Source organism: Orbicella faveolata, unplaced genomic scaffold (assembly GCF_042242905.1).
Source record: "Orbicella faveolata isolate gen_17 unplaced genomic scaffold, um_ofav_v1 contig_35, whole genome shotgun sequence".
NCBI classification, from domain to species: Eukaryota; Metazoa; Cnidaria; class Anthozoa; order Scleractinia; family Merulinidae; genus Orbicella; species Orbicella faveolata.
In genome coordinates this window covers 28,700,001-28,725,000 of record NW_028301564.1, presented here as the reverse complement: position 1 = coordinate 28,725,000, position 25,000 = coordinate 28,700,001, and the positions used below count along the sequence as shown (strand labels likewise).

General features: G+C 40.8%; 1 protein-coding gene across 2 annotated transcripts in view; it reads left to right on the top strand.

The window, feature by feature from the left end:
• Positions 1-21,952, top strand: part of LOC110056539 (uncharacterized) — a 22,313-nt gene extending 361 nt beyond the window's left edge. The window contains exons 2-16 of one of the 2 annotated variants that reach the window (XM_089272841.1): positions 1,825-2,028; positions 2,146-2,216; positions 4,426-4,495; positions 5,067-5,176; positions 7,048-7,087; positions 8,453-8,548; positions 9,057-9,239; positions 9,700-9,867; positions 11,627-11,776; positions 12,324-12,470; positions 13,161-13,292; positions 13,859-14,008; positions 14,529-14,681; positions 15,291-20,130; positions 20,900-21,952. In XM_089272841.1, coding sequence (XP_089128967.1) covers positions 1,900-2,028; positions 2,146-2,216; positions 4,426-4,495; positions 5,067-5,176; positions 7,048-7,087; positions 8,453-8,548; positions 9,057-9,239; positions 9,700-9,867; positions 11,627-11,776; positions 12,324-12,470; positions 13,161-13,292; positions 13,859-14,008; positions 14,529-14,681; positions 15,291-20,130; positions 20,900-20,922 — 6,462 coding nt within the window. In that variant the 5' untranslated portion in view covers positions 1,825-1,899 and the 3' untranslated portion in view covers positions 20,923-21,952. Of the gene's footprint in view, positions 1-1,824; positions 2,217-4,425; positions 4,496-5,066; positions 5,177-7,047; positions 7,088-8,452; positions 8,549-9,056; positions 9,240-9,699; positions 9,868-11,626; positions 11,777-12,323; positions 12,471-13,160; positions 13,293-13,858; positions 14,009-14,528; positions 14,682-15,290; positions 20,131-20,899 lie in introns of both variants that reach the window. The other variant, XM_089272840.1, reaches the window with a different exon arrangement.
• The last annotated feature ends 3,048 nt before the right edge of the window (positions 21,953-25,000 follow it).

Below are 25,000 nucleotides of genomic sequence, written 5' to 3'. Positions count from 1 at the left end.
CGCAACATGCTTTCCATCATTGCGAAGCTGAATTAATGGACTTGCAACACGATACACCGGACTAACCCGTTACCCATTTCATTATTTTACTGTATATGCGTTCAATAGGCGTGCCATTTCACGTTTCTGCAGATGGATAGCAGAAGATCAGATGTTAGGTTTGAAATAACTGAATTGATTATAAGACGATCATTGCGCATTTTGTTTCGCGCAGTTTGTTTACGCATATCGCTTCTCACAAGAGGTATATTCGACCGCAGTGTGTTCTATATCTCGCCAAAACAAACACCGCACGGCCCTCGTGAGTTGTGTTCTCGTAAGGTAAGTTTAGTTCTTCGTCAAACAACGCGCTTTTTCACCGCACGTGTGCCAGTTCCAGATCAAGACATGATCACCGATCGATACATCTACAAAAGCAAACTGGCCAATGCGCACAGGGAATGTGACCCCTCAGCTTGCACTACAAGAACATCAGCATAAGGAACCGATACAGGCAGCAACGATATTTATAAAATTTTCTCAATCTTTTTTCTGGAATATCCCACTCGAACCCCCAGGATCCCATTCCGTGGGAACAATGCGTAGCAATCGGAGGGGGCATGTGACATAATTTCGCTACAAGTATTCGCTGACTGAGCAGGAAACAGACTGAAGGGAACAGAATGTGAGAGCTCTGTACTTCCGTCTTCAAGAATCAACATCCTTGAAGTTTTGGAAAACAAAAAATGCGAACAATCCCAGGCCTCCATTTAGAAAATTCCAGGAATTGAATCATTAAGGCAAACGACTGCAGAAGCTGCAAATTTCTTTTCGTTTCTGCACGAATGGTCATTAGTACGTTATTGTCGAGTTAGGAAAAGTGAGAAAGTGACGTTGTCTGTTTGTGCACGTGGTTCGCCATCATACTTCCGTGAAAGACTCGTACTTCCGTAAGTCGCCTTTGATATAAAGCCGACATAAACAACATAGGTCAGGTTGTAATCCGCTTAAACTTGTCGAATTTTGATCATTTTTCCCTTTTCATGCCCCGCCCCCCCCCCCCCCCCAACCCCTCCCCAGCCCCCGGCTAAAATCTATGCCGTTCTTTAATTTAAAACCAATTTTAAAGATTGGTCACCCCGTTAACAGGGCCACCTCTCAGCTTTCTGGCCCGATCAAAAGCTCAGTCAGTCATTTTCAGTTTTTTAAAGAACCCCTTTAATATTGCCACCCCGTCAATACAGCCAGATTTTTGTGGCCCTTTGGTGACCGGACTAACAGGTTTCCATTGTACGTTCAACAGTGTGACGGAGTCACGATGGAAGTCATTGATAGCGTGACCTACAACATTGCACGCAATTCTTGGTGCTAATTGTTTTCCTGTCAGCTCCTAAGTGGCAATTAGACTTTGATTTAATATGCATCAAAAACGTTTTCCCGTTACCAAGATTGACAGGCATTATCTGAATCAAAAGAACAGAGCTCTGCCAAATCAGTTTTGGAAATTTTGAAGTTTAAATGGGGGTCTTTGGTAAGAAAATGATTTGAGCCGGCGAATAATTAGTGCGATATCTGATTTAATTTCATTGTAATGCAGTACTATAACGTGTGAAAACATCAGGTATTTACATAAACATTGACAGAAGTTCTTTAGATGTCTATCTGATTGACCAAAACGTTTGTGAAGAAAATCTGTAAAGATTTTAAGACTTTGAAGAATTTCGTCGCATTTCGTCATCTTCACCGCATTCCTGACTTGGTACTTTTGACCAAACATTTAATAAAACCACATCAAAGTTACTGAGTTTATTCTCAATACCTGTTTCGTCATTCGTATCACTTCAGGATATTTGCATATGAAAGGCCGCTCCACAAGTCACTGAAGTCAGGAGTGCGTTTTGAAGTCGCTTTTTGAGTGCCATGGCTTCCTCTCTTGAACCACTTGCACAGGCGACAAATCGCACTCTTAACAGCCGAGAACTCCGAGAAAAATACAACAGCTACATCCATGCAGACCCTGCCCTCGTTGAATCAAGAAGATGGATAGAGGTAAGTTTTCTATGCTTCACAGCTAGTTACATTATTTGCATATCTGTTTGCCGCGCAGTCGTTAATCACTTCTTCATCGTTCCATGCTGCCCAAGGTGTAATTTGTTTGCTTTACAGGAGGTGACGAGAAGAGAATTTAAGAGCGACAACTTTCGAGAATCATTGGCAGATGGCATTCTTCTTTGCGAGTAAGTGCAAACAGTAAAGCTTGTTTACAATTGATATTAGTTTTCTGAAAAGTTCGGGAAATAATGCAAACGCGCGGTTATTTCAAGCTTTTGATTCCGTATCGAGGTTTAATTAGTGATTGTATTTGTGGTAAATTGACGTCAAAGCTACTAAGACGGACTCGGAAGCGTTCTTGTAGCGTGAATCACTGCTTGCACGTTCGTAGCTTTTTTTTTTTTTTTTATCACGCTAGCTTTGTTTTGCTTTTGTTACTGCGCTGCCGATGCGACTAGAACGGACGATCGCATTTTAATGTGCTTGAAATGAATGATTGTAGTAGGTAGCTGTAAAAGAGGCCTCTAACAAAATAAAATATGATCATAATTTAAATAAGGGTAATTTCAACAAAAGGCAGAACAGGCCAGAAAAACTTAATACAACGATATATCAAACCAGGAGGATCGATCAAACTCAACTGTAGGACCACCTACTGCGGAGTCGCCACGTATCAACCTGTGTACCTCGGGTTGAAAAGTCTGTTCTTCGTATCTTTTACAAATCAAAGAAAACTGCAAAAGAAGGATGGATGTTCCAAACAATTTACCCCCCAAAATCAACGTTAACCAGTCACTATATAATATTTTGTGTATTAATTAAGACACTTGTCATTCGTAATGTTCAAAATGCTAGTTTTGATTGATTATTGTAGTCTGATATTGTAATGGCGACGATAATTTTTTTTAACGTCAGTTGACTTTCCATACTTCACTTCGAAAGAAACCTGACAAATACACACAGCGTATATGCATTACATCTAACTGGTTTATAATGTTAACTTGATGATCTGTACGTAAGCCAGTTAAACTTGGTGAACCTGTTTTCACCCGCTGAAGAACTCTTGTGTCCACTTAAAGCTCCTTAACAAGCCCACGTCAGGTTTATTTTTTAGCGTCGTCCAGTTTTCAATCATGAATTGCGTCCAAACATTGTCATGGCACATTTTTTCGGTGATGTGAGTTTGCCTTCAATTAAGTCCTCAGGTTAAGATGCAAATTATTACCCAAATCAAGACTGAAGTGACAGAAGTAATACGTAATTAACATTTATCTAAATTCCACCCGTAACCGTCCCGGTCTATCAGACGTCTGGTGTTGACAATCATTAAATTATTCAATAAACGCGCAAATTAAAACTCGTCAGTTATTGCATGCAAAATTAGAAGCTCTTCAGTCTTATTGGCTTTTATAGACAGCATTATTTGGGAGAATTTGATCTTCTGTCAAGACAATGTCATTTCGCGATCAACCTGATGTGCTTGGTTGAACGTATACAGTATTTGGGGGAAAATCAGGTCTCTATTGATTGATGTTCCTCCCACGTAATTCAAAAAGGCGAGCATAACATAACTGAGTACTGCAGCAAAAAGGAAAAGTTAGTATGTGTTGTCGCTGGTGACCAAATGCGACAAGGCACTGATGCCCGTACTGCAAGACATGTAATGAAAATTTGTTGACCGACTTGTGCAGTGGAAACGTTCGAGTAAACTCCAAAGTCCTCATATATATTCGCTTACAGCTTAGCTGGTTCACACGCGATTTTGCCATTCTTGCGTCACCTTTGCGTAATCATCATGATCCGAAGGCATATATAAGCTTTGTGCGCACGCTGGACAACTCAAGTTAAATTTTCAATCTTTATTTGTATTGGTAATTAAAGGATTTCGAGTACAATTTGGAATCCGAAACAAGCACAAGTAAATATTTTAAAGACTCAAAAATCATTGCACTCAATATTTGAACTTTCTGTACTGCCTGGGATCATGATTGAAGTGCTCTAGACCAATCAACACGCTGACGTTTTTGCATATATATTGTAAATTACGGCCTGTAACATCGTCCAAATAGAGTGGTTTTTTCAATTGAGTGTCGTCAAACCAAAACCAACGTAATCGCTCTAGCCAATCATAAAGGACACAGACAATACAGTAATCCAATGAAAACTCGAAGTAATAACAGGTAGCTGACACGAATTAAAGCACGGGAAAACATGTGCGAGCGAAACACAATTGGTTTTGGTTTTATTTTTGATTGGATGAAAAATTGTCGCGAGTTTTTTTTTAAGCCAATCGCGTAGCATAGTAAGTGCAACACCAAGTACTTTTCGACGTCACTCAAATAAAAACCCCTCTATCCATCACCCGCATCCCGCTAATAGCTAATTACTTTTCAGGTTAATAGAGATTGTTGGAGGCACTTCACTAGGTCGTATAAACCGTCTTCCAACTGCATACGCTGGAATTGTAAGTGTGTTTATGCTATTTTAAAATTTAGGTGTTCACGTTCAAATGAACGATTAGGTTATCTTTGACGTCGTCACGGCGCCTTTCTTTAGATGCTGAAATAAACTCTAAAATAAAAGAGTGTAGCAAAAATAGTGTAGCAAATAAGTATCTATTTAGTCAAAGCCGAAACGCGAAGGCTTGAAAAGGAATTCTGGCTACTGTTGTAAATCTCTTTTTAGTCCGGAGCGAGAAACCCTCAATTATTCTTAACATTTGCGAGACTTAAGAATTTGCGGGTCATTAATTAGAACATGTCGATAGAACAGGTCTTCTCAAACCTTGAGTTAATCAGCCAGGTAAAGAAAATCACAGTGGATTAGCATTTCAAAGCACTTCCTCGCTCAATCCTTTTTTGTGTGTCTGTGTTATATCTAGCTGTTTTGCCCTTACCGTAACCAGACGGATGAAAGACAAAAAGGCAAACTTTTCGAGTGTTTTATTTCCAACTTTTAATGACTATGTATAACTGAAAACACAAGACAGAAGGGTTATGTCACTCATCAAATGTTACCTCTTCCTCAATACACAGGACAACCTCAACTTGTTTTTTAAAGCATGCGAGAGGCTGGGACTGAAGAGGCTTCACCTGTTTGACACCACTGATCTACAAGAAGTGACGTCACGGCGGGGTGAATCAATGTAAGTAACCCCCGGGACACATGGTGTAGTGTTACATGCTGTATTGTTATCTCAATAGTGCTACTGAAACTGCTGTGCACACTGTTGCAGGTCCATGGCAGTTCCAGTGTAAAATGCGCGCCGCCATAGGCACGCCATACGCGCATATAATCTGCGCCATATGTAACTTTGTGACTTTGTATAGGTTTACTTGTAATCTTCTAGTCAAGTCACGAATGTATCAGCAATGTTAAGCAAAATGTTGCGCTGTGCATGCCCAACCGAACCTTTCTTATCGAGGGAACATTTCAGTAACAGAGCCATTCTTCCTCAAACTGACACCTGAAACTCGGACCTGAAAGTATGACGGTTTAATAGATGTATTGTTATTTTTACTAAACGAAACATACCTTAGCTTCTCTCGGAGATTTGTGTTATTTTTCTGCTAGTATTTCAAACTTAATCAAAGTGCACTAGTGGAAATTTAAAATGGCTCATGGCTAGTTTGTCCGCAGTGCTTCCGACCCCCAGTCTAACTGGACTGAATAAGATGAAAATCAATATGATAATGTCACAAAATGTGTAAAATTAACAAATTGACGTCAGTTTTTTATGCGTCTGTCCTCTTATTGATGATAAATTGCGTCATAACATTGTCAAAGTGGCTGTGGAATCACGAGCCGCAGGCGAGTGGTTCCGCAGTAAACTATGGACAGATGCATAAAAAACTGACGTCAATTTGATTTTTACAATAACAAGACCCCAAAATGGTCAAATGCCGGGAATAAATGAGAGGAAAAGACGCCGTAAACTTGACGTAAACAAAGAGAAGTGAATTTTATTCAAAATGACGCGAACATTGACAAATTGTGGATAACGCTATCCCCAGTGACCCCACGGTGAACCGTTATCCTAAAGCACCAAAAGGGAAATAATCACTGCCTATGCGGTGGATTAGACTGTTCATCTCTCGTCCAGTTCTCGCGCGATTCTATCCGCGCGTTCACTACTAACGATGGAATGAAAATAGGAGGAAATAGAAGGCTGTGAACAGTCTACGGTGAATAGCGTAGCTTTTACTGCTTCTCATGCAGTCAGGGTCAGTTTTATCCCACTTATTGAAGTGACACAAGTTCTGTCATACCAAGAGAAATACCTTTTGCGGGTACCGATGACGTCATGCTGTCAGGCCCTGAAATCCGGGCAAATTTGAAATTCCTTTTCGTAGAGGTAACTGCTATAGCCTTGATGTCACGCTGTTATTGAGCTCAGAATTTTTAAAACAAAATTTGCAAAGTGAAAAGAAATATTGGCTTCATAGGTCAGGTTCGCACTGTGATGAACTAATTGTTTAGTTCACTTCATTCAGGAAACGATTTTTCAAACTTCAAAATGAGAAACCACGGCGGAAGTCTAAATAAGCTGCATTGTGTTACTCACGTATTTTACATTTCCGTAACAATGCGTAAAATAACCCTATTCATTTCACGCCTTTTGTCTTTGCTCATTTTGGAATGCGCGGATTGTTCTAGTTGTTGCCGTGGTCTTGTATTGGATTTAAAATCTTTAGATATTCCGCCGAAGTGTCGTAGCGCGTTCTTTTCCTCTGGGATTTGTTTACGCGTCTTGCGCTGTGAATCAGTGACCTTCAGTTAATATTACTTTGCGTCGGCTCGAAAAGGTAGGTTATGGAAATGTTTCGTTTATTTACCTTCCGACAAATATGTGTTTGTATTACTGAGTCGCTGTCTGCTAGATGTCACAGTGTCATGTGAATCGAACGAGGGTTCGCGCGACAGTTATTTATGCGACGCTCAGATCCCCTTCTACGCTTTGTTAACTTGGAAACTTGCGTTTGTCGCTGATTTCGAGTCGTTTCTTTCCGATTTCAGAACTTCAAGAGCAAAAGAAACACAACGAAGGCTACAGAATGTAAGTAACAGTTAGAATTTACTCAAAACCATTAGCTTAATCTTTTTATCCATCGAATATATTCATAATCTCTGAGCTGACATCAAAATATATATACCGTCTGCATGGCGACTTGAAATTTGAAGTTTTGTATTTGTTTGACGTTTCCTTCTTCGTATCCAAATGGATAACTGCTTATTCGATCGATTGATTAAGGAACAGACAATCTATTTCCAACGAATAACAGCGATCGGGTTTTGATTTTAGATAATCAGGATCATGGCAACATGTTTGAATTTGCTCGTGAAAGTTATAAGCAAAATAGGGCATCTTTGAAAGCTTTTAGTTCACCGATCGATTTTCAGATTTGTTGATTCTACTGGTCTTGTCTGATGACAATTGCGTTTCTTCGTAGTCAGGTTTTCACTGGCGCGACGACATAAAGAATTGCTTATCCCAAACGTTACAAGCTAAAGCCGATTTCAATGGAAACATCTAATGGACTCGATTTCTTCCTGTAGCCCCTTTTAATACCAGTTTGCTTTTAATCTTGGTCAGCCGAAATTAAAACGGTGTTCAAATTAAATATTTCATTTCGCGGACGAGAATTTTGGAGGACTGAAGCGAAAGGTTAGACCTCCAAATTGTGCGCCATTTTGAATAGTTTCTTGTTTGCTAAGTACGCGGGAATAATTCCTTTGATGCCGAGGCAACGAACCGACACCGTGGGCTCAATATCGTCACCATCGTTGAATAACACGCGGTAATATCAGTAAAGAACCAGGAGATAGCGACATTGATACGAAAAGGTTGACCGCCACTCTCCTCACTGAGAATGAATATAAGTGAAAAGTGGAAACTATTCTGTTTATTGCACGCAGAGTGTTTTAATTGAACACTGTGACATATTGGCGCATCTGGACGTCAAAAAATCATTTTATGCAATTGCAGTCTTCCGGTTTTGGCCACCCTGATCGTCATCAGAACGTCATTTTGTGTTATTGCCTTCTACCTGATTGTGGGCTAGTGCGCTTGTACCACAACTTTGTCAAATCAATCTGACGTTGACTGCAGTAAAAATCTAACTTAAATAACCAGACTGATCTTGATGCAAATTTGTAGTCCTTGTGGCGCGCGGTTGCCGGGGATACAAGTGGTCTCTTGTCTGGTTCTGACCGAGCGAAAGGCCAAAACAAGCATAAACTGCTTTATCGCAAAAGTATTCCTTCTGGCTACTGACAATACCCACCGAGAGCCAGACTAACTCTGGGAGACTCGAGACGTTTGCTTTGGCTTATCTTCTCACTAATTTCCGATTTATCTCAGATCGCTTCTGAAGAAAACGTGACATACTGAGATGCGTTGATATTGTATTCTCTATCGCAGGTCGCGATCACAATATTGTGGTTAGCCAAAGCTGCCCGGAAGCAAGGTTATCAAGGGCCAGCTCTTGATGTCAGTTGTTTTAACCATCTAATTCCAGTAAGTAGCAGTTTGGAAGCGCCTGGTTTATTACACCTTAGGGACTGACTTTTTTTTTTGAGGGGATGGGGTGGGGGGGGGGGGGATTGGGAAATTTTGGGGGGCATGTATGTTTTTCTCATCTTTAGGTTGTGCACGACTTTTTGGGTGGGCAATAGCTTATGTAAAAATTTTTTTAAAGTCAAACGCAGGACCTGGACAGTAGAAAGCACTTGCTCGGTTTTTTTCCTACAGCTCCCCTTGCACGATTCTTTTTCAGGAATTTTTTTTTGGAAATTGCCCAACCTCTTCCCCCACCCCTCAATAAAATAATGGTCCGTCCCTTAGTTTATGAATATTGTCTTCATTGATGCTATATACACCTTATAAGAGGGATATAAACGTTTAGGGGAAACAGAACTTTTCCGGTCCCAAGATACATCTTTGGTATCAAAGTTTTAAAATAGTCGGCGTGCTGGTTTTGAACCTAAGGGCCCAGGATCAAAGCTTACTGACATGTTGTCTTTAGGAGGCGCATTTTCACAGCAAGAAGCAGCGAGGAACACGGAAGAGACACTCATTGGGGGATCTGGAAACTAAATCACGTGGTTCTGAAAATATTCCACAAAGAAAGAGGGACCGAGTGTTTGATAAGATCGACATTAAAGACAGAAAGGAGAAATTTCAAAGTCTTGAAAAGGAAGCAAAGCAGGTAACAATCATTTAAGTCTGCTTATTGGCTTAATTTACTGATTTTTGTCATAGTATCTTTTATACATTGTAACTGGCAAAAAAGTCGATCACTGAACTTTCTTCAGGGGCGGATCAGGGCGGGAGGGGGGTTCGGTCGAGCCTCCTAAATAAAAAAAAGATGAGATATTATGACACGCTGACTTTGCCTCAATGCCGGAATTCCCATTCCCGACGATCTCAGTTTGAAACATTTTCCGGGGAAGATGCTCCCGGACCCCGCCAAAGGGGACTGAGGGGACCGTCTTTGGAGGTCCCTATCTCAAACCCCATCTCTAAAATCCTGTATCCGCCCCATTTCTTAGAGATGCAATTGATTTTTTTACAACGCAACATGAGGACATTTAAAATGACCTAGGCGTCTTTGTATGTAGGTTTTTATTTTCCATTAGCTCAATTTGACTTTTGCCATATACATACAGGAATCTGCGGCTTTAGATTTAAATAGACGAAGATCGACTGGAGGGATTCTAAAAAGACAAGAGGAGGAGAGGATACGGCGCTATAAAGATAACAATCAACTCAAATCTAATATGCCAGATCCAAAGTTTCACGAAAAAAAAGAATTGTTCAACCGGCGAGATCACGTAGTGAGTATTACTAGTGATAAAATTTGACGTTTTAGATTCGCGCGTATTTTGGAGAAATATTTTATAAAAGCAATTAAGGTAATTCCTCTGAAATAAAAGTGACAATAGAGTTTTGTTCAAACTTTGTCCACTGAATATTTGTCATATTATAACTTCAATTTTGAAATAAAAAAGGGGGGTGCCCATGCTCATTAAGGAGCAGTGAGACATTGAAAATGCCCCATTTTGGCATTATTTGATGCTTATTATAAGAATGCATTCCCAGTAACTGTAAAATCTTTGTGAACCCAGATTCATAAGAATACGCATTAAACTACAGTCAATGCATTGTGTCGAACACAAATAAACATTTTAAGTTTGATTCAGGCAGAAAGCTAAATCCTTGATTAAAAATTTTAGCCAAATTTCTTGACGTGGTTACCGACTGCAAAATAGAAAAGACCACAATGTGTCTGCTATTTTTCTTATTTATTCAATTTTCAGCAATAGAAATTAGATCAGTCTTTCCTCACGCAAAGCTTATGATTAGTTGATTACAATGACTAAAAAAAAATTGGGGTGCCTTTGCTCGTTTGTGAGCTAGAACCATTTTTCAACTGACAGAGCTCGATATCAAGGCAAATCCGTCATGTTTTCAATATGCGCGTGCACGAGCGCGCGCTAATGACGCCATAAATTATGCGCAGTAAGGATGCGCAATGCAAATGTGAGGAATGACCTTAAGAGTACTTTTTCCGTGTTTGCATAGCCTCGTCGAAACACGAGGGGGGTCGGGAGAATTCTCGAAAGTTATGCATATGCAAACCGTCGAGTACGTCTCGGATTTGCATAACTGTCTCGAATTCTCCCAACCCCCCTCGTGTTTCGACGAGGCTATGCAAACACGGAAAAAGTACTCTAGTGCTAGCTTAATTATAAAACGCGAGAGATACTAACGCGCGCTCTCATTGGTCGATAGGTGCATGTAAACACGGTTGTGACGTTTTAGATTCGTGCCTTTTTTTTTTTGAGAAGTATTTTGTACAAGCAATAGTGTACATTTTTCCGTGTTTAAATAGCTTCATCTAAACACTTGGATGGTTGAGAAAACTCTCATAAGTTATGAAAAAACTGTCATTGTATAACTGCCTCGGATTCTCCGAACCCCTCTGGAGATTAGAGGAGGCTATGTAAACACGGAATAAGTGTTCTATTGCTTAAATTGTGAGTAAGAAATAAAAACTTGTTTTAATCAACTTGCAAACCCACTGGCGCGGCAAACGCCAGAAAGGAGTGAAGTTTTGAGTTTCATTACAGTTGTGCTCCGTCGACGCAGTTGAGCTGATTCCTTCAAGTAATGGTTATTTGGAAATCTTAAGCATCTTTTCAGGGAGATAATATTGGAAATTACGACATAAGCAGTCTAATTTCGAATTCCACCTTATTTTTAAATACATTGATGAGTGAAACCGGTGCGGTATGGTGTTCAGTAAGTGCTTATATTTTGATGAGCTGTAGAGCTGGAATTAAGAAAGAGTTGTTTTGACGATGCGAAAAGTTTCTATGGGTTTGTGTGCTTTTCTTTAGTCACAAACTCTTCCCGTATTCTTTAGTGTGAGGTATCTTCCAAGATGCATATTACTGGGGTTTAAGTTGATAAACTTGTCTCTTCCTCACCTCCCACGTGCAGGTCAATGTCCTGCTGTACTGCGCTTTATGTAATGTTACCCATGTTTATCACTACGAGAAACTTATCCTTGTGATGTCCCGTCTGTTGCAGGATTCATCGAGTGACAAATCTCGCCCTAGCGGGAGTGGTTCCTCAAATCACGTGACGTCACCACCTCCAATATCACTTGGAAGAAAAGTAGAAGTGGACTTGAGGGAGAAACAGAAAAAATTCGAAGGGCTCGATAAACAAGCTGTCGAGGTAATCATTAACAGTATTATTTTAAGTACTCAATCCTGATTCCCTGAAATTATATTTAAAATTATACTTAAGCACGAGTTCTTGTGGCGAAACGCGAACCTCACGCGCGACTTTATCAGCTCCTCGCGCGTCCCAATTTTTTGCGTGTCACGCATCGCTACTCGGAGGGAAAACCAAGATGAAATACTGCAGTCAAGAACTTCTTGGTGATATTTCTGTCTTTTCTTGATCAGGTTTTTGGGTCCTTTTTACTGAGGTTGCTTGTAGTTAACTGCTAACCGTGAATTCTGTTTTGGTTTTGAAATCAGTACGACAAAAAGACAGTACCGACAAACTTGCCCTCGGTTTCCAAGCAACGTTACATGTCCCTACGGGTAACAGCCTCATGATGGTGACGTGATCACTGCGAAAGATTTGCGGTTTATACTCGCACTTTTGTTTGACTGGAGAATTAAAATAGGAAATTCCTCGCGTGGATTTTGCGACGACTTTCCATCATATGTTTGTGACGAAGTTCCTATCTTATCACTGATACTTGTTTTCCCAGCAAACTGCGGTGTTGAAAGGCAAGGCTCGGCCAGTATCCTGGGGACCAGAGGAGATCGGCAAAACATTGAAGAAGGAAAACCCTGTGGATATTGCTTTCAAGGAAAAACATCAAAATTACGAACAACTTCAACGCCAAGCAACTGCGGTATGTGAATTAATCACCAGGCTCTTCCAACTCAAGACAGATTTGTTTTTGTCACGGTGGACAATTATTTCTACGCAAATATAACGTTAATTTCACCTTTCAATTTACATGTACTTCAAAATATTGACGTAAATAAATTCAATATTAAACTTAGAAAACCCGTTTAATGAAAGTATACCATTGTTTATTTTAGAAGATGCTCTCTAGTCGGTTAATTTAGCACTGTGTTTTTGTCAAATTATAATTACTTTGGTCGCAAAGTGGTCTGACATATTTGAAGAATATATTTGTATTGGCGTTTATGCTGTTTGATCGGTAGATTATTCACAGCGAAAAGTATGAAAAACTTAATACGTTATGAAAATAAGAATGAATTGTATATAAATGCGATGATCAAGCATGTCTTCATAAGAATGGATTGTTTTATTTATTGTTTGAGAGAGTCTTGGAAAATGAACTAAAACCTTTCTTAGTCGAAACTTTGCTTCCCACGACACAATTGATACTAATGACAGAGTTATACAAACTTCCAAAACAACCTGCTGGAACAGATAAATATCTGCTTGCAGGTGTCATGCTGATAAGGTTTCATATTTGCATGGTAATTAGCCGATTGAAAATTATCTCTGTATCGGGATGACATCTTTATTTAGATTGTATGAAAAGTTTTTCTTCGTGTTTTCATCACAGGAAAGCGCTGTGTTACAGGGAAAATTACGACCTCAGCCGGAAAGAACTGCAAAACCAGAGAAAGCTCCATTAACGGGGAAACTACGGGAGAAACAACAGGATTTTGAACAGCGCGATTATCAAGCCCAGAGGGTAAGGAACTGAGGCGAAACGTATGACGAAGCTGCAGCTTCGACTGCCTCCAGTAGCTTACAGTGGTTTTTATGATCGCAAATTCACAACTAAAAACATAGACCGTTGCATTAAAAATGCAAAATTCGATGTTATTTGAGAGGACATGAAATTGGAAAATTCAAATTTGGCTGTTGAACAATTCAACAAGATCGTCTCAATTCGTGCAGATTGCGTAATAAAGAAACGTAGTACAATAAGCACGAATTCATGGTTTAATTAATTAGAGCAGATTCATTAAGGATACGTTTTTTTTAATTATCGAGTAAGGTTGTGATTAAGAAACTGTTTAGTGGATGCCTAATATTTAAAGCAAAGATGATCATTCATTGTAAATTATTTTGTCAATATTGACCTTATAAATTACGAGTAAACGTCAGTTTGCAAAGCGCAGCAGATTTGCGGAAGCAAGTTGCGAAGCAAGTAAGTTTGCCCCTAGCTGAACAGAAAAACAAAAAAAGTCGCTGCATTGTTTATCTATTATTATTAATTTTTAGCTGAGGTTTGTTTGCTTCTTTTCTCTCTAGGAAAAAGCTGTTCTCGAGGGAAACCTTCGTTTGTCCGCGACAGACGGAAAAGAAAAGAGACCAAACTCTGTAATGGTTCCAAAGCGGGAACAAGTCAAACTGGACGAGAAGAAAGCTACTTTTGAACAACTTGACAGACAAGCTGAACAGGTCAGCGCACTTGAATGTTTCAAGTCATGTTAGCTGAGATCATTTGTCTTTGAGGTCCTTTAGTGTTTTGAAAATAGTTTTTTCACCTGTTAATTGCCACTAATGCTTTTTAGTGGTCTCGTCGACTTGTGGCCTTGTGCTTTGTGTAAAATCCGACTCAGAAGGGATTTAGCTTACTAGCGCACTTGGCAAGTCTTCACTCATAGTTTCCACCGAAAATTTACGCTTTTACAGTTTGATAATTGCTCTGTGTTTTCTATGGAGTTTTGGGGTAACAATATGCTTGAAAAGTGTTTCTGTGGCTTCAGGCTGCAAATTATGCCGTTGTTAATATTAAACGTAATTACTGTTAATTGCCTTCTCCATCTTTTCCATCTGTCCATAAGTGTAGGCTGCCTCTTAATTATCACATTACAGAAGAAAACGCATCGTTCAAAAACGTTAATAAGTTTCCTTGTTAATCATTATTCATTAGCATTTTAGACTTCTGTTTTGATTTCCTTTTGTTATTCTCCCCCAGGACGCTTCTATTCTTCGCGGTCAACACCGTCCACCATTGACGGACACGGACGGCCGCAAGAGATCATCAAAAGTTGGTCTCCCGAGAGATGCAAATGTTGGCCTCCTGGAGAAACAGCGCACTTTTGAGGACAAGGATTACCAAGCCCGAAAGGTACAGACGTAAATTCATAAGTAATGAAAAAGTATTTTTGCAATGTAAGTTTATCAAGATAAATTTGGAAGATTTTTAATAATTTTTGTTCCTGCTCCTCCATCTCGTCAGTGTGGTTGTCTTAAACACAACGCTGTTGCCGAGCTGTTAGATTCCTTGCCAGTTTGTTTTGCCCCTTGCAAGGTACAAGTTTAAACAGTGGCACGCTGCCTGTATAACGAACTCGGATGAACAAATCCCTTGCATTTGGAGCTGGCCAAAATGTATTTCAATGTAGTTGATCACGTAAACGCTTAACAATTTATCAACTTAAGCTCATAAAGGCATAAAAGCACTTTGCTCTGACGAAGGGCTAACAGTTGAGAAGTCAATTTTAAACTCACTAGGGTAGTAGGTTATTCTTGCCTTGGCTACACGTAAGTTCAAGTTGATAACTAAGCCAGTGTTTCACTGGCTCGCCCACGCAATCCAACAGTTTATCTCAAACTTATAAATTTGCTCGATCACAAGGATCAAATATGACGAAACAATAGATAGCCCATATGCTTATATCTCGCCATTCGAATTGCATGGCTGAAACATATTTCTACATTTTTTTCTTCCTTACAGGAAAGCGAAATTCTTCAAAAGAACAAAAGAAAGTCATTTGGTAGCCCCGTTAAAGAAGCCGTACCTCTGAGCACGTCGACTCGGCCGTACATTGCCCGCTACCAGTCCCCTTCCGACAGACAATCGGAACCCTCCGATGTAAGAAGGAGAAACCAACAGGAGAGGACCTCTCGCCCAGTCTCTAACTACTACGAGTACAGCAGCTTTAATGATGTTCGCGAACCTGCACCAGGGGAAAGTATCGCCCAGGTGTCAACAGTGGAACCAATGGAATCAGCCCTGTCTGCAGAAGAATACAATTCAAAGCATAGTGAACGTAAAGCCGAACACAAGAGACAGGAATATTCCGACTACGTGACACGACGTTATGAAGAGTCTAGGAGAAGAAAATCATCTGGGGAGGAAACTTTAGATATCAATTTGTCAGATGCCAAAAATTTGCCTTATCGTGATCTTGTGCGCGCGCCGCGCAAAAAATCCAGGGAGACGTTCATCCGCGAAAAAAACACTTTCACTCCAGCGGAAGAAATGCCTTGGCGGAAGGAGGTTCGAGAAGTCAAGGATAAGAGGAACTTTCTTTCTGATGAACAGCGAGACCCGACTCATGCTGGTCGGCCTAGCTCGCCCCGTTCTGAGCTCGGGAAAGCTCAGTATCTTGAGCTTGTTGTTCCTCCTTCTAAAAGAGCTATGGACAATTTTGCTAGAGGTAATGAGACAGTGGACGAACAGTCTGGGGAACTGCCGTGGAGGAAAGAAGTAAAAGAGATCAGAAGATCGCCTAGTGCGGAGGAACCGCCTGCGTTCCTGTCTATGTCACAACCGCCACAGACGGAAGTGACGCGGGTTCGTCCTTCCTTGTTGAAGACACGAGATGCATTTGTGAGTTTAGAGGATAACAAAGACAAAGAAGAAATGCCCTGGAGAAGGGAAGTAAGGGAACTTAAGGAAAGACCAAAGACAGACGACGAACAGGAGTATCAAGATGAGGATCCACCTCCTGAACTTGAGTCTTCAACTGAGCCAAATCTACGCAAATTATCGTACAAAGAGTTTATTAACGTGCCCACTAGAAAACGTCGAGATGTCTTTCAGCCCGATGTTGAAAAGGACAAGGAAGAAATGCCGTGGAGAAAGGAGGTGCGAGAAATTAAGAGATCATCAACAGAGGAAGAAGAACAGGTACAAAAGTCATCTGCGCCAATCGCTCAGTCTGCTCCCGACCAAGATTACAGACGACCAGCATACAACGATCTTGTTGCGAAGCCCTCCAGGAAGGCTAGAGACAGCTTCGTAGCTTATCAGGAGAAGGAGAAAGAAGAAATGCCTTGGAGAAAGGAAGTCCGTGAAATCAAAAGATCGACAACCGAAGATAAGCCGCTGCAGCGGTCATCGGTTACATATGTCCATTCATCACCAGAAGACTCCAGAGACTACAAAAAGTTCTCTTATCAAGATTTTGTCGCCAGGCCCAGGAAAAAATCTGTGGATAGCTTTTTACCTAGTGATGAAAAAGAGAAAGAAGAAATGCCTTGGAGGAAAGAAGTTCGAGAGCTGAGATACAGACCTCCTGAAGAGGAGCAAATCAATCAGTCATCGAAGTCACAGCTTGAAGCGGCACCCGATGATTCGTTCCATAGAAGTTTTGAGCGTCCCTCAAAGTTGATTACTGAAAGTAGACGTCAACCGAGTCGTCCTGACACACGTGACGTCAGTCGAAATGAGCCCGTCCGCCCATCTGGAGTTCAAAACTTGTCATACAAGGATTTTATCTGTCCACCTGCAAAGACAAGTGAACAGCCGGGGCAGGCACAGCGCAAGACTAAAGTGAAAGATCTTACCAACAGGTTTGCTACCCTCGAAGCCGAGAAAAGTCGTCCAAAAGGAGACGGTCCCCCAGCGCGTAAGTCGTTAGTTGACGTAGCAGAGCTCAAGCGGATAGAACGAGACATGAGGACAAAGAGTTGGCATGGCTTCCCAGACGATTACGACTCTGATGATGATTATGACACAGCAAGCCGTCGTCGGACACGTTCAGAAGAAGAAGATGAGGACAGATTGCGGCAAACATATCAGCGAGAAAAAGTATCGGGCATGAAGGAGCTTGACGACGTGTTTCAAGACCCAGAGGGCTACTTTGACCATATTCAAGGCCCGCCAGCAGAAAAATGTAAACAAGACGTGGTGGAAGAAGTGCCAGTTCAGTATGAAGCTCCTTCGTGGAACGAACGTGATGACAAAACAGTGCAAGTTGTGACCGTACGTTCGACAAATGAATATGACCATTACAGGCCACTTGCCCAGCACGGTCAGCCTTCTTCGTATACTGCTCACCCAGACGTATCTTACGAGAAACGTCCTGTCAGAGAAGACCTCGCTCCAAAAGGCAAACCATCAGATGATCGTGTGGTAGTAACGCAAACGTGGATTCAGCCCAATCGCGTAGAACTAGCTGAAACTTCCCCTGATGCTCTGGAATATGAACATAAGGGCACTGCTAATCGAGAGTTTATATGGAGGGACGAACGACCATACCTGCGTGAATATGCAAAGGTTGAACCTTTTCAACCAGGTGGAAACTACCAAAGAAAGGAAGACACCTATATCCCAAGGGTTTCTGACCCTAACGAAGAGAAGTGTTTCATTGAACACAGTGAATATCCTCAGGAGAACCAGTCTTTTTATTCAGGAAGATATGGTTACAAAGAACAAAATCAAGTTCAAAACGACAACGACGACTGGAAGCCAAAAGAGTCACGTCCAAGAGAAAATCAGCCTGCCAAAATATCGGTTAAGGATGACCATCCGATGGTATTTGGCGCACCGATAGTGGTCACGGCAAAACCAAGGACACAACAATCGACGAAACATGAAGGACATAGAGGTCTTATACAGGAACAGCCTGGAAGTTACGACTTCGTTCCAGTTGATGAAAGATATTTCAACGGCAGGAATGGGTTCAAGTCGATGCAAGATGATAGAGATATGTTTCCAACTGAAGAAAGACCAGCATACAGGTCCATGCAGGATGATCGAGAGGACATAGAGTATAGAAAGAGTCTTGTCCTACAGGACATTAGAAGTCTCGGGAAAAAAGGCGTGAATAAACCACCTGAAGAAACCAAAAATCCTTCCCGACCACAAGTATTTGGCGTGTTTGCACGCACTGATCCAAAAGAAACGCAGAAACACTATGATCTACAAGAACGCCAATCGTCGAATTTACGGCAGAAGCATATGGAAGACAATCCTCATGGAAGTCGATTTGGCGAAACGCGTGTCTTAGATGGCAACAATAGAGATGATACCAAGCGCGAAGAAAGTGATTCATTGTACGTGGAAGCAAGATTGGAGGAGTACGACGAAAAAGCCTACGATTACGAAAAGAGTGTGTCAAACCACGCGGAATTACACCCTTTGGTTGTCTCTACGGTTGAGAGTCAAACCCGGCAGTGGAGTGATGGGGCGTTTGACTCATCGCCACAAAACGATGAACAACGAATGGGAAGAAGACGGGTTATGAACTTCTCAGATGACCTGGAAGATAAAATGTCGGATGACGACAAGAGCGGGACAGTCAACGTAATTGGCAGTGATAACGTTTTCCAAACAGCATCGGAACCTGTTCAGATAGCAGATTACGTAGTGGATCGAAGAAGAGAGCAGAAAGAAAAAGAAGAGATGCTGAAGGAGCAGTTACGCGATGCTGAATATAGAGAAAAATACCGGAGGGAGTTTGAGGAAAAGAATCGTAAACAACAAGAAAAGACGAAGTACCTCATGAATTTACAGATGAGAACATCGCTAGACCCTGACGAGGAGTATGGCGAAGAGGAAGACAAACGTCGAGACACCAAAATAGATGAGGAGAATGAAATTCCTCGAGGACAAGATCGATTAAGTGACGAAGTGGTTGCAGTAGAAGAAGACTATTGGCATAAAAAGATGGAGAAAAAGCCAGAGCAGGAGGACATGGAGACTAGTCGTCATGAACGTCCCCGAAGATATAGTAGTGACGACTCTCAAACGCGCATTAACGGAATTGATTTTGTTGGCGAGCAAGATGTTGTCCGCAGAGAAACCAAAGTGTTTGACCAGGAGGAGCGTCTTCGGAAGCTCAAAGCTGAAGACGAATTCGTGGCCCAAGAAGCTGAAAGGCTAATGAGGGAGAGAGTTGCCTTGAAACAACGAACACTAATCGAAGAGCCCATTATCTCACCAGTACAAAAACCTCCTGTGGAGTTTTCAATCAACGAGGATATATTTAATGAATTTCTAGCAGAAGAAAAACGCAACAAGAACACGTATGACGAGAATGGAAATCATAAGGCAGCAAACACGAGAATTTCTAGCCAACTAGAGGGCTACTATAATGCTGAAGAAAATACACCTTTGAGAGAGCTGGAGCTACGTGAAAAGGAAAGACAATATTCAGAGAACATCTCAAAACCACAAGCAGAGGTTATTCCGATGAACGGACATCGTTACGAAAGTGACGTTTACCCGAAAGCACCAGCTGAAGTATTTAGAGAAAATGGAGATTATTTCCGGCAAGATGACTTTCCAGGAAAAACTGACGCAGCTCCAGAAGTGAATGGCTTTGACGGCTATAGTATTTACGAGACATTTATTCACGGTGAGAGCAATCACGTGATCTGCACTAGCTGTGGTACGTCAATTGAGAAAAGTCCCTCGATGTACGTAGCAGAGTTGGACCGATACTGGCACGTCAACTGCTTCTGTTGTGTGGTGTGCCGAACGTGGTTTGGCGACGAGTTCAGCCCTGTCCTTCACATCACCAACTCCATACTGCATTGTGAGAGGTGCTACATAACAGATGAAGGTAACTGAACATGAACCGTCATTTCAGACCAGTGCTGGTGCATGCATTGCGAATTCTAAAACTGGTAAATCCGGAACCAGTAATTAAGAAAAGTGATTATCTGACTAAGATTTTTGTCGCAACTTCATTTGAAAGTGCTACAATCGTCGTTATATTAGATAGAATGAGACGTCTTGTCCTTTAGCCGGGAGCGCGCAGGGACCGTAATCGTCAACATTATCACCCAGTTGATAGTTTCCTTTACTTTTGCCACCTGGGAGTCTACTCGAAAAATTAGCCCATCCACACTTCCCCGGTAGAATTGAAAACGGAGGTTTCTCTCTGAAAAAGCATCGAATGTTTTCGTCCACACTACGCCGGAGAAATTTGAAAACGCAACAATCTGTGTTTGATTCGTGGGCAGGAAAATCACATTATTATCGTTTTCAAAAAGTTTTCCGTCCACACTAAAACGCAAAGCCGGTTTGAAGAGCGTTTTCGAATTCCCCCGGCGTAATGTGGACGGTGCCTTAGTTGATAGTCTGAAGATTCTTGCCATTAAGGCAGAGAGCGGACGTTACCAAGGAAACTTGGGATAAATACGGAAAACTGAGATGATATGTTTGAAAAGGGTAAAATGTTTGCTCAGTGAAAAATGACAGTTTTCCTGTGCCAGTAGTTGTGTTGTACCCTACACATTTACAGGTCCATTCTGTACATGTTTTTCTCTGGAAATTTATTCCGTTGTTTGTAGGAATTAATCTTAGCGTTTATTCATGTTTCGTTGCAGGTGAAAGATGTACTGAGGTGTAGTCCAAGAACGATTTTATTGACATTTTTAAATCACAGCCAACGTAGCAATGATGCCGATTTCTTTTTACGTTTGTCAGTATTTTTTAGTTGAAGTATCGAAAACCAACGCGTTACAACGCTTTCTCAGTTACCGGTTGATTTAGAGAACAGATTTCAAAACATTATAACACACATTTAGAAAACAGATTGATGAATGCCCTTTTTTATTAGGGATATATCGTAGTTTTGTGTTAGTACAAAAATTGACCCTCAGATGTGCAAGATTAGGTCGTTTTAAACGATAGGGATAATTTTGCATGCGTTGCAGACCGTGCCAAACTACGTTTTGTTTGCCACGCACCACTGGTGGTAGTGCGCTGAAAATGTGAGTTTTGAGTAAGGCCATTTCTCTTTTTATTATTTAGGTCTCTACTTAGCTTTACCTTTTGAGTTCAGATCCGTGATCCCCTTCATGGGATAAGACCGTTATTGGAACTAACAACCAAAGCGTGACCTTACTTCTGTCACGCAATGCTAAGCTCTCTGGATGAAAGCGTAGCGCTGCGTGACTAGAAGTAACGCTTATCAAGGCCATAAGCCTTAGCTTTACCTGCCATAGACCTTACATTATCCAGCAGTCATAATGTCTTCCAAATCTAGGAAGCCTCTTGTACATTCTTTTTCTCTCGTCTTGGGTTTGCATGGCTTAAAGGTTGATCTTATTACAGGTTACCTTTCACTCTGTCGTGATAACGAACTTTAAATTAATCTCCACTAGTGCTTGTGGTAAGTTTGGTACAATCGAGCAAACTCCATTATGTCTATACCTAATTTCGCCACCAAGGAAATATACATTACATAATGATTTTAGAGTCGCGAGTATTTTTTCAAAGCAATTGTTTTACGTGAAGAAATTTTTACTTAGTCATTGCTGTAAATCGCTTGTGGTGTAGCAACCTACAATTTTACATTATGCTTTCTTCAAGGTAACGGGGAACTGAGCTAGAGGAAATAGCATTCCTCGATAAAACAAATAAATGATTTAACGACCGTTTGTTGTGGTTCTTTTCCTAATATTTTAAAGTAATAGAGCTTTTGCAACAGTTGGTCACGTGGACGACCATTTTTAAACTTTTAGCTACAGCTATATGAAAGGGAATGATTTAAATAGCCAGTGCATCCATTTTCAGGCCAATGCCATTTAATTAAGTTTGAGATTTTGTGACGATTTGGATACGCTCTTTTCTTATATATAAGAACATCTATGGAAAACAGCGCGTTTTATATCAAGGAATAGCAGACTGGAACAGTCTTGACAAATCAGTACGTGACATGGGGTCACTTTTACTTTTTATTATTATTATTATTATTATTATTATTAAAATTTTTGCAATTAGAGGAGTGTTTATTGTGACAAAAACTAGAGCTAAGCTTTACAAAATGCTATAATATTTACATAATTTGATGTCTGTTAAACCTGTAAAACATGTTTCCGTATCTAATCATGATATCATGGTTACTACAGCTAATACTAATACTACTATCATTATTATTATTATTGTTATTATTATTATTATTATTATTGTTGTTGTTGTTGTCGTTGTCGTTGTTAAGGTATATCACTGAAAATCCTATAACATGGAATTCCAGCTCAGTCAAACTTTAACTCTATGGACTTTATGCAACTGGTTGAGATCGAAGTTCAGAACAATAGTTGCATAATTATTCTGTATCTTCTCTCTCCAGTTCAGTTTTTTTTACCGGTAAAAGAGATCTAGCTTGCCTGCCAACTTCCTTGCATTGTCCACATACTGGTAAAGTCACTCGATGGCGCCGAGATAAATCAACTTCCGCGTTAAAGTCTGGTTCTCCAGAAGAACCACAGTAACAACAGACGTTTATAGAGTCCAAATTGCTGGAGTAAAATGCCATCTCCACGGGAGCTTCGCAGGAACGAAATATTTTCATGGAAATTCGCTGCTCTAAGGGATGAAGCGGTGGCAGTAGCGGCGAGCCACAAGAAAACACACAGTTGGTTATGATTTGGTCAAGGAGAAATCGTTCTCGGGTCGAGAGTTGTTTCTGTGCATAGATACATCGGGGTTTAGTACAACGGAAACAATAAACCACACTTCGGACACGATCGCCAGTAAACGGAGCGAACATAATCCGGGGCTGTTTTGGAGCAGATGAATTGGCACAAAACTCGAACACGGAGTTTGAACTTGGGCTAGTTGTGCTGGTGCACGAAAAACAAGCTGTCACCATTGTGGCTGTATGTTAGTGAAGTTTACACGTACTGAACAAAATGGTTAATAATGGAAAAATCGCTGCTTTAAACGTGCGAGATTCTTTTGATCAACCGATGTGACGCCATTTGGGTGTGTACAACGTCTTATCCAAAACAATGTATACGTAATTGGCCACTCCCCATCGGGGCTTTTTAGGACCAATGTAAACAAACAATGATAAATAAATATTCAAATAAACATAACTAGCTTAAGAATCCCAACTGGCGGGAGGCAGACCAGTTGACTAGTTACAAGCGTAGTCGAGAAGTTGGACTCGGGGCTACCGAGAACAACATCACTCGCGGTCAGAACGGGATTTGAACCCGGGACCTACGGATTTCAAATCCGGCGCTCTAACCACATTGTTGTGCAACAGGACTTGTGGCGATAGACTTACTTAATCAAAAGGACTTAAAATATGTCAGGGAATACGGAAAAAAATTCCTTTGCCAGTTTTATCGACACTTAATTTTTCATTGTCGTTGTCATAATGCTTTCACTAAGTTTACAATTTACTCGATCACGTACACAGAGGATTGGAATTCTCCACTGATCTTGTAGCTTCACATCAGATTAAGTGGTGGTTCAATTCATTTGGGTGTGACTTTTGTCTTACACGAGGCAATCGAGGGTGTGGTCATCAGTTTCACATGTTCTTTTCTCAGTCACTGACGTCCTTATAGATCTTATGCGGTACAGTGAAATGCCCTTATTTGAGATGGCAAGCTGCTAGCAACTTCATGATATAAATATAAACAAAAAACAAACAAAAGATCTAGGTTAGGGTGTGTAGAGTCTTATGAAGGTTTGCTCATTTTAGTGTAGCTTGTGGTTTTACCAGCCATTTTCATGTTTTCCCATCGTTGTTATCAGTTCTTGGAATTTCCAGTTTACACCAGGGGACGTAATTATTTCGCGACTTCATAAGATGTTTGTTGCCATGACGTCACGTGGGTGTGACTGGCAATGACTGCCAAGAGTTTAAGGTAGCCAGCGACATCATGTTATTTTTTTAAAATTTCTAATGCATTACAAATACGAAGCATCGCGCGATAAAGAGTTGTGGTATAAAATCCGTGAGAGTATCACTTCTGTAAGTGCTAAAAACTGTTACCAGCCACCTTACAAAACAACACTATCACCATGGTAACATAGGTTTGTACATGCGTACCTCACCCAGTGAAATGCATATGACGGCAGCAACATTACTATTCCTCAAGGCTTGGTTTTCACTACGACATAAACACAAGCGTTAGCACAAGCATAACAGTAGTGAGGACGGTAGGAAGGATACCCACAACACAAGGTCCAACACGAGCAGAAACACTTAGGCCGCGCAGAATGGATAACAAGATTGCGGACGTTCGTTTATACTTATGCTTATGCTTACAGCAATGCGTTCTCACTTGACATAAGCACAAGCACAAGAAGAACAACAACTTTTGTTCTCCTTGTTCTTGAACTTAAGCTTGTGTTGTGAGCGTTCTCACCACCGTTTTGCTTATGCTTGCGCTTGTGCTTATGTCGTAGTGAAAACCAGGCTTAATAGTGGGCTTTCTTGTTGAACAGTAATACTTCATAATCCTATTTTACTGTTATTTTGAATCTCATATGTTAATTGGTGAGACAAATCTCTCATCTTCTCCACAGTGGAGTGTGTCTTTCTAATGAAGAAAACAAAATGAGAGTAAGAAATAGTCAGGGTATCAAAAGACTTAAAACAAGACATCCGTGCTAAAGATTCGAGGTGTTGGTACTCATTAGATGATTACCGTAAGGATTCGATTTAGCGCCCTCCTTCCAATAAG